At 36.2% G+C, this 8430-nt stretch overlaps 2 protein-coding genes across 3 annotated transcripts in view; one reads left to right on the forward strand and one right to left on the reverse strand.

Moving 5' to 3' along the window:
• Nucleotides 1–1640, reverse strand: part of LOC111872288 (39S ribosomal protein L44, mitochondrial) — a 13486-nt gene extending 11846 nt beyond the window's left edge. The window contains exons 1-2 of one of the 2 annotated variants that reach the window (XM_023866006.2): nt 1451–1640; nt 885–993 (exon numbers count right to left, since the gene is read on the reverse strand). In XM_023866006.2, coding sequence (XP_023721774.1) covers nt 885–993; nt 1451–1523 — 182 coding nt within the window. In that variant the 5' untranslated portion in view covers nt 1524–1640. Of the gene's footprint in view, nt 1–884; nt 994–1279; nt 1385–1450 lie in introns of those variants that run through there. The other variant, XM_023866007.2, reaches the window with a different exon arrangement.
• Nucleotides 1641–1729: 89 nt separating this feature from the next.
• Nucleotides 1730–6783, forward strand: LOC111872287 (nuclear speckle splicing regulatory protein 1). Its single transcript, XM_023866005.2, has 5 exons — nt 1730–1827; nt 2552–2675; nt 3325–3483; nt 4421–4628; nt 5697–6783. The coding sequence occupies exons 1-5, from the start codon at nt 1808–1810 to the stop codon at nt 6428–6430; spliced, it is 1245 nt and encodes a 414-aa protein (XP_023721773.1). The 5' UTR covers nt 1730–1807; the 3' UTR covers nt 6431–6783.
• The last annotated feature ends 1647 nt before the right edge of the window (nt 6784–8430 follow it).

Below are 8430 nucleotides of genomic sequence, written 5' to 3' on the forward strand. Positions count from 1 at the left end.
TCTAAACCACCTACCGCAATACATTAAAGAGATACCAGCATTATGTAAATTTAAAATTACTTTGAAAACATTTCTATTAAAACATTGCTTTTATAGCATAGATGAGTTCCTCTCCTATGTGGACAAGACTTAGTTCACATTAGGATCATATAATAATTTGAAAGTAAGAACAATTGAGCTTAGCTTAACACACACTAGGAGTGTATACTGCATAACTCTCTTCTTGCAGGAAACAGGACACCATGTGCTGGAGAAAACACAGCAGGGACTATGGGATATGGAGCCAAGGCGGTGGGAGTGGTGCTGCTAGAAACCAGTGTATCTGGGAGGTCTTGTGACCGGCCAATTCGATCAAGGTTTTCCGTGGTTTTCCTTGGTCCCAGAGCAAATGCTGAGTTGGTACCCAAATTCCACGTTGCACTGCATGCTTCACATGCAGCCCCCCAATAGTAACATTATGAAACTTATTATACCATAACTACACAAGAATGACATGTCTTATATCATGTATAATGATCCATGGATATGAAATAAATGAAATGAAATGAAATGGTTGGTATGCTACAGCAAGGTGATATTGATCAAAAAGGGATTGTATTGTACACTGTCCTTTACACTGTTTTGTATATTTTTAAACCCTGTTGACATGTAATATTTGGCTGTTTTCAACTGACTTGTCTAATTCTGCTTGTGTAACAGTTATCAATTATCATGTAATTAATTCAGTGGCATATGGGATCCACAGCCAATCCTAAACATTAACTAGCTTACATGCCAAAGATGAACTTGTGTTTACAAAAAAAGTGGGGTAGAATCCCTACAGGAACATTTTTTCTTGAAAGCTGATCTATATGGTCATTTCAAAATGTTCTGGCTTATCTTACCATTCTAGGAATGTAGAACGATGCTGAGGTGGTTGTGGACCCATTTTGAGCTTTCGCTTCTTCATTTCTTTTAAAGTTGGGGCAAACCATCTCTTGTAGTTCCTCTCAGCTGTAATAAAGGATGTAGCTGAATTATTAAACTATGTCTGATGTTTAGATAATGATCACATGTTGTACTGCTTCTGCATGGTTACATACAGCACAAATTTTGTTTCTATGAAAATATATCAATACAGAACTAGGTCAGATAAAAAAGTCACACACACCAAATTATACCCCTTCTAGCAACCTAACACATCAGTGGTTCACTCAATATTATTATTTGTCTCATAAGTTAACTCTAGCTGGGGTAGGAAAAGGGCACCAATTTACAAGATTCCGAAAGTCAATCATACCTATTCCAATCTACCCGTCCCTCAAAATGCCAATGATACTTAGTTTTACACAAGATCCCCAATTCTATATAACACAGCTGATCACGGTAACGTGAAGATACACCATTTCGTAAATTATTTATATAAAAGTATGTATAAGTATTACACTTCGTGGCACTACATTGTGCTTACCAGAAACGAAATACGTCCTTCTCGTCTTTTGTGCATTTAGTATTACCACAGAAAGTTTCCTAGCAAAATCCATAACTATTTCTCTGTATATAACACAAAACCATTTACACTTTCTTTATAAATTAATTTCAGAAAAATAGATACACATTTGTAAAGTGAAACATAAGTAATTATTACAAAATATGTAAATAACTTTAAGCATATTTCTCCAATTTAAGCTATGTTAAAGTATTTCGAGAGGTTAAATTGAATTCGATAGTAACTGAAATTCACATAACCGTGGACAACGTAAATAACGTGAACATCGTGAAGATCGTGAACTATCGAGAATTGTGTGTACTTATAGAAGCAAATGCGATGGCAGCTGGTCAGAAGCAGTAGGTTCTCATGACATTCATGATAATTCTGTTTTATAGTTGTTTTTCAACAATTCATGTATTATTATGATGTAGCATATTTCAGCGTTGAGGGAAATATGGAGATAAATACGAAAGACATAGATAAACGTTTGTTTAGGTTAGGTAGGTGCCTGCTTTGAATCCCAGTCGGAACACAGTTATACTAAGATTTGTCATAGCTTGGAGCCTTGATAGCGTAGTCGGTATAGCGACTGGCTACGGGGTGGAGTTCGAGTCCCGGTATGGTCAAGACTGTTACCACGTCCAGACCTGCCTAGGGGTCACCGAACTTCCTATACAAAGGGTACCGGGGGCCCTTTCCCCGAGGGTAAAGCGGCCGGGGCGTGAAGCAGACCACTCACCCCCAACTAGTTACGAGGTCAAGAAAATGTGGATCTGTACATACACTACCCCGTACGCCTTCATGATGTAGAGCTTAATTAGTTAAGCATAGGGACAACTTTACCTTTTTTTTTATCATAGCTTTTCAGACCTTCAGGTAAATGCCTTTGAAATAAAGCATGGCTGCTTCCTTCTGAAGTCTTTGTGATTAATCATTCTGTCATTCAACAATTGTCTAGTTACTGACCTTAAATAAATTAATAAATGATGTTTAAGTTAGAATCTCTTCTGATAAAGTAAAGAGACTTTTTTACTTCTAAGTCTCCAAACGTTTTAGAAAAAAATATGACATTCTTTACAGGTATGGACTTCTTGCTCCAAAGAAGCTAAACCAAGGACCACTCCAGCCACGACTAGCAGTATTTGGTGATGACAGTGATTCAGACAATGAAGATGGCACAGATTGGGTTAAGAGAACACTCAAGGTATGTGTAAACATGAAAGAGAATTGATGATTCTTGAAATCACTATGATAGTTCACTTGTTTCATATATATATTTAACACCTGCTCCTAGCAAGTTATCTCTCTTATAATGAAGAATATGCTTACTTACTAATGGAGCTGAGCCCTTCTTGAGGAGCCACCAATTCTGCAGCTACTCAAGAATTTTCCGGCATTTTATTGAACCCAAAGGTTCATTTCTGTGTTCACAAGAGCCATTCACTGGTCCCTATCCTGAGCCAGATCAAGCCAATCCATCCCATCCCATCCTGTCTGTCAAAGATCCATTTTAATATTGTTCACCCACCTGTGCCTTGGTCTTCCCAGTGGTCTCTTTCCTTCTGGCTTTCCCACCAATATCCTATATGCATTTCTCATCTCCCCCATTCGTGCTACATGCCCTGCACACCTCATCCTCCTTGACTTTATCATTCTAATTATACATGGAGATGAGTACAAGTTATGAAGCTCCTCATTATGCAGTTTTCTCCAACCTCATGTCACTTCATCTCTTCAATCCAAATATTCTCAACACCCTGTTCTCAAACACCCTCAGTCTATGTTCCACCCTTAATGTCAGAGACCAAGTTTACACTGTTCCTGTGCATAAATTTTATTTTATTTGATTATAGCGAGAGTTTGAAAAAGGTGTACAAAAGAAGCAAACCAAACTTGAAATGCAGCGGGCACTTGAGCAAGATCCTACAGTCTACCAGTATGATGAAATTTATGAAAAGATGGAAGAAAAAAAAACAGACACAAAAGCAACAAAGAAAGATCAAGAAAAGAAGGTACAGGATATTTATGTACATTGTAAAAAATTAAATATGCCTGATATAATAATGTATCAGAAGCATGAAAATGCTGATGTATAATATAACTAACTACAGTGACATTCACAGGTAATAAGATAAACTTCTTCAGTTTACAGTCCTATATGAATTTTAGTGAACTTTTAATATCTGGGACCTATTCCAAAATTTCACACTAAGATAATAGTATATCTTCACTTCATGTCTACACCTCTCTGTAATGAAGAACCAGCACTACTTTTAAAGGATTTAATTTCAAAACAATGCAAGTCTTGGAAAATTCATTCTTTTTAATCACTGCTTTAAAAAGGAATATTGGGTGAATCCATAACCACGAAAATAACTATTAGAGTTGGATTGGTCATGATCTTACCTGAACTGGGATCAAGCAAACTTCAGAACTCCAGAAATTGGGTGAGATAGTGATAAATGAGATGACCTACACATAGACAAACTTCCTTGGACACAGTAGGTCTTAAATTATCAGTGCTGAGGTCTCAACTGTCATGAGCCCTGAATTTTGTGTTTTGTCTGATACTGGTAAGCAGGATTTAGAGTACTAAGTGCATCATAACATTTTTGTATATCCAGACCCAAATACTTTGTACCCTTGGCCTGTAGCTTTCAAACATTTATGTATCATGAAAAGTTAAACAGTTCCATGTAGTGTGACTGGTGAAGATTTGTCTATTTCAGTTATTTATGCCCTTACATGTTTCGGTCTTCAGAGACCATCATCAGGTGTCCCTCTGATGATGGTCTCTTAAGACCGAAACATGTAAGGGCATAAATAACTGAAATAAGAAAAATATTCACCAGTCACACTAGATTGAACTGTTTAACTTTTCATGATATTGTTAGTGTGACAGACCAGAATGAAACAAATCAAACTTTTATGTAACTCCTCTGTTTATAGTCACGTTATATCCAGTCACTAATGAAACAAGCTGAACGTAGGAAAAGGGAACAAGAACGGCGAATAGAACGTGAAGTGCAGAAAGAACGTGAAGCAGAGGGGGAGGAATTTAAGGATAAACAAGAATTTATCACCTCAGCATATCGTGAAAAGCTTGAGGAATTCAAGAAAATGGATGAGGAAGAAAGACGTCAGGATCAGATTGATGGTTGGTCTCTCTGTTGGTCTTCCATAGTATCTAAACATATAATATCCTTTATTAAAATTTCTGCCTTAATTAAATTAACTCCCTAAATTTTCCACACTCTGGTCATCTGTTATTGTATCCTGGTACAATAGGCCAGAAGTGGCCGCAGTACAAGGGACTTAGCCCCACCCCACTAGCAATAAAAAAAATTACTGTATCCTTCCTTTTCCCCTTCTCTTCCACTTCAAATAATTTCTGCTTCTGTATGTTATTTTTCAGCTAACAAGTTCCCATATTAATCTACTTCCCTGTAGTTCAGTATCCACAGCTTCCTTCTCTTCTTCCTGTCTCATATCTTTCTTACTGAGCAGATTGGCTCAAATGGTAACACTCCTGACTATTCCGGAGATTCATTATTCATTCATTCATTCATTATTATGCCAGGATAGTACTTCAAATTAGGTCATGACTACTTCCTTTCCAGTTCATTATTCATTAAACATCCTGTCATTCAACACTATATAATCTGAGTTACTGACAGCATCATGAAATAAATAAATATATTTTCTTGCATGCTACTCTGCAAAGCAAAAGCAGTTATCTGAAAACTGTAATTTTTAGACTGAAAAGTCGATGTTTCAATTTAAATCACGATTTTTTCTCAATTGAGTCTCAGAAATTTAAGATCTGCACATGTCTGTAAATAATGTTCAGTCTTTTGCCATCCCAAGATGGGATACTTAACCTTATTCAGGACTGTACTGTGGGCATATAAATATCAGAGGATCTGACATGTAATCTCTAAGAACAAAGATATTCTATTCAGATATCAATCAGGGGATAAAACAGATGTACAGACAGACTAGTGCCAGAACAAGAAATTGAAGTAAAAATATCAAGATAAATGAAACTTTTAAACTCTGATGAACATGTTGAAATCTAAACAGAATTTTGTGGGAATAATAAGATTGCTGAGATGTGAAATGCTGATGTTGATGGGAGAAAAATACAGAACAAGTAATACTAATGTAACAAACTCTGACATAATCATTATTTTTAAACCATTTTGTCTTTTTGAATGTTTTTCAGCTCTGAATGATGTGTCCAAACAGAAAGACCTAACCAGTTTCTACCGTAACTTATATAAACAAGCAGTGGGAGAGGAAGACTCGAAGGACAGCATCAAAATCAAACAAGACAAAATGGCCAAAGACAGACCTGCAGTAAAAGACAATTCAGAAACTGTTGGCACATCAAAATCAGATGACAAAGATCAGACTGACAGAAAAACATCAAGACAGTATCGCAAGCGAAAGAATTCATCAGAATCAGAAAAAGATGAAAATGAAGGGGCATCACATAAAACAAATATTGATGCAGACTCAGATTTCACTGGACACAGCTCTGGCAGCGATAGTGGTGACAGTGAAGGAAGTACAAATAAAAGGAAGAAAGTAGAGAAGAAAAATACAGTAGAAAAAGAACACAAGGCTGAAATTTTCACATCAGGTTCAGAAGAGGGAGAAATCAGAGAAGCAAATCTTGCCAAAAGAGATTCAAAGAGGAATAATAATTCGGAATTAATAAAGGAAAATGCAAGTGAAGGTGGTAAGAAGGTTAAGGTTAAAAGCGATGAATCAGAAATAAAAGAAGAAGAAAAAGATTTACGAATTATGGAAGAAAAAGATACAGATAAAGGAAATACTAATGCTAAACCTGAACCTCCAAAACGTTCCATTTGGGAGAAACGAACAGTAGGACCTGTGTTTGAAGCAGCTCTTGCAAGGTACTTTGCCAGGAAAGCTGCAAAATCTGTATGTTGAGACTGAAAGGCAACTTTGTTTATTCTCTTTGCAAAGTACTTACCTAGAAATATGCAGTGTCCACCATAAAAAACTCATATTTTATTTTAGTAGTGAAATATTTGTCATATGTGACCTTCTGTAACTACTGTAACTATTTCTACCTCTTCACTGACAAATGATACAGTGTGAACATTTGTCAGATCTGATGGAATAGCTGTAGTTGGTAACTTGTTTTAATATTTGTTTACTTTCCCATTATATCAAATACAAATTACTTTACATTAATTTTACATTAGCTGTAATATGTAATAGTTCCAAATCACATACAGTTGTATACATGTAAATAAAACTATGTAATATTCAGAACTTCATTTTCTTAAAGTGAAAAACATTTATTAACCCTTTTACCATCTCCCCCCCCCCAAATGCAGTTTATACTCCCATGATTTAGTAGTCCATTATGAGGAATGATCACATAAAAATATCTTGTATACTAAGGCTCTAATAAGTTTTGGACGTATAGTATTCTTGGAAATAACAAATAGCACACAACAGCTGCACATTGTGATTAAAATAAGCACTGCTGACAGAAATTTGAACTAGTAGTTCAGAATGTAGCCAATAGATGGAGAAATCTACAGCTGCCATTTTCTCTGATATGCCCCTTTGGAGATGTGTAGAAAGTTTCTGAATTCAGTCAACAATCAGCTGTGCCATAATGTGGTATACGGAAACTGTCATGGGTGTGGCACGATCTCTATGCGTCACATTATTGCACAGCTGATCTTTTAATTTTAAATGCAACTTTGAACCTTAAAAAGGCTGGTGATGGGGGGGGGAAACTTTCAAGTAAAGTGATAGTTCTCAGTAGACACCTGGTCTGAATTATCACATTTCATCAACTGTATAAACAAATAAGGTGCTTTTGGGTTTCTTATAAAACGAAAGTCCAAACTATTGAGCTCAATCAAAATTATATTTAATGTAATACTTTGACTTATTCCCAAAAGCCAAAACATAAAACTCCAGCGACAAAACTTGAGGACAAAAATTTCATCATCAGATCTTAGTAAGGTATGAGGGCTATTTGGAAGGTAACCTCTGGTGAGCTGTTAATAAAACGAGCAATGAGATAAGAAAAATTATTATATACACACTTAAGCTACTTCTCAACACAGTCACCACTGGAACTGAGGCACTTGCTGCATCAGGGAATAAGTTTTTGTATGCCTATGTCAAAGAAGTCTGCTGCCTGTGAGCTCAGCCACATTTTGACACCTTCCTTCAACTTGTCATTACTGTTGAAGCACTGTGATCCCAATCAGCTCTTCAGGTAAGTAAACAGGTGGTACACGTAGCTGCTCAGAGGAAGAACAGGGCTGTAAGGAGGGTGGTCAGACATCTCCCAGCTGAAATGCTCCAGCAGTACTCGAGGGCATTGGTTGTATATGGATGTGCACTGTCATGAAGGAGCACTATACTGGATGTGAGCTTTTCTGTATGGCTCTATGCAATTTTTTTTTAGTCTTTCGCAATACAAACATGGCTGAGCTCACAGGCAGCAAACTTCTTTGACACAGACATACAAAAACTTATTCCCCGATATAACAAATTCATAAATTCTGGTGGTGACTACACTGAGAAGTAGCTTAAACATGTATGTATTTTTTGTATATAATAAAATATTTCTTCTCACTGCTTGTTTTGTTAACAGATAACCAGAGTTTACTTTCCGAATAGCCCTTGTACAATGTAGGACTGCACTGTAGACAATTTAACCTTCCCAGTAACTATTTTATCAGTTTTCACTAATAAATTCTGCATACCGATTCTAATGACGAATAGTCTGTCAACATTTACATATCCTCATTGCCTCTCTAAAATAATAAAAAACATTATTCCCCTTTTTTGGATGAACTGTAATAAACCAATAGAGTATCAGAGTTGAGAAAAAAGAAAGTTGGGAATTTAAGTGACACTAAATCTGTTAAATTACGGGAAACTACATTTTTATTTTA

This window comes from Cryptotermes secundus, unplaced genomic scaffold, assembly GCF_002891405.2.
Source record: "Cryptotermes secundus unplaced genomic scaffold, Csec_1.0 scaffold44, whole genome shotgun sequence".
In the NCBI taxonomy this organism is placed as follows: Eukaryota; Metazoa; Arthropoda; class Insecta; order Blattodea; family Kalotermitidae; genus Cryptotermes; species Cryptotermes secundus.

Bases quoted from the DNA above. Each gene is read 5' to 3' on its own strand.
- LOC111872287 (XM_023866005.2), top strand. From the start codon at position 1,808: ATGGCAGCTGGTCAGAAGCA. The intron at 1,828-2,551 runs GTAGGTTCTCAT...CATTCTTTACAG, and splicing joins ATGGCAGCTGGTCAGAAGCA to GTATGGACTTCTTGCTCCAA. The intron at 3,484-4,420 runs GTACAGGATATT...CTCTGTTTATAG, and splicing joins AGAAAGATCAAGAAAAGAAG to TCACGTTATATCCAGTCACT.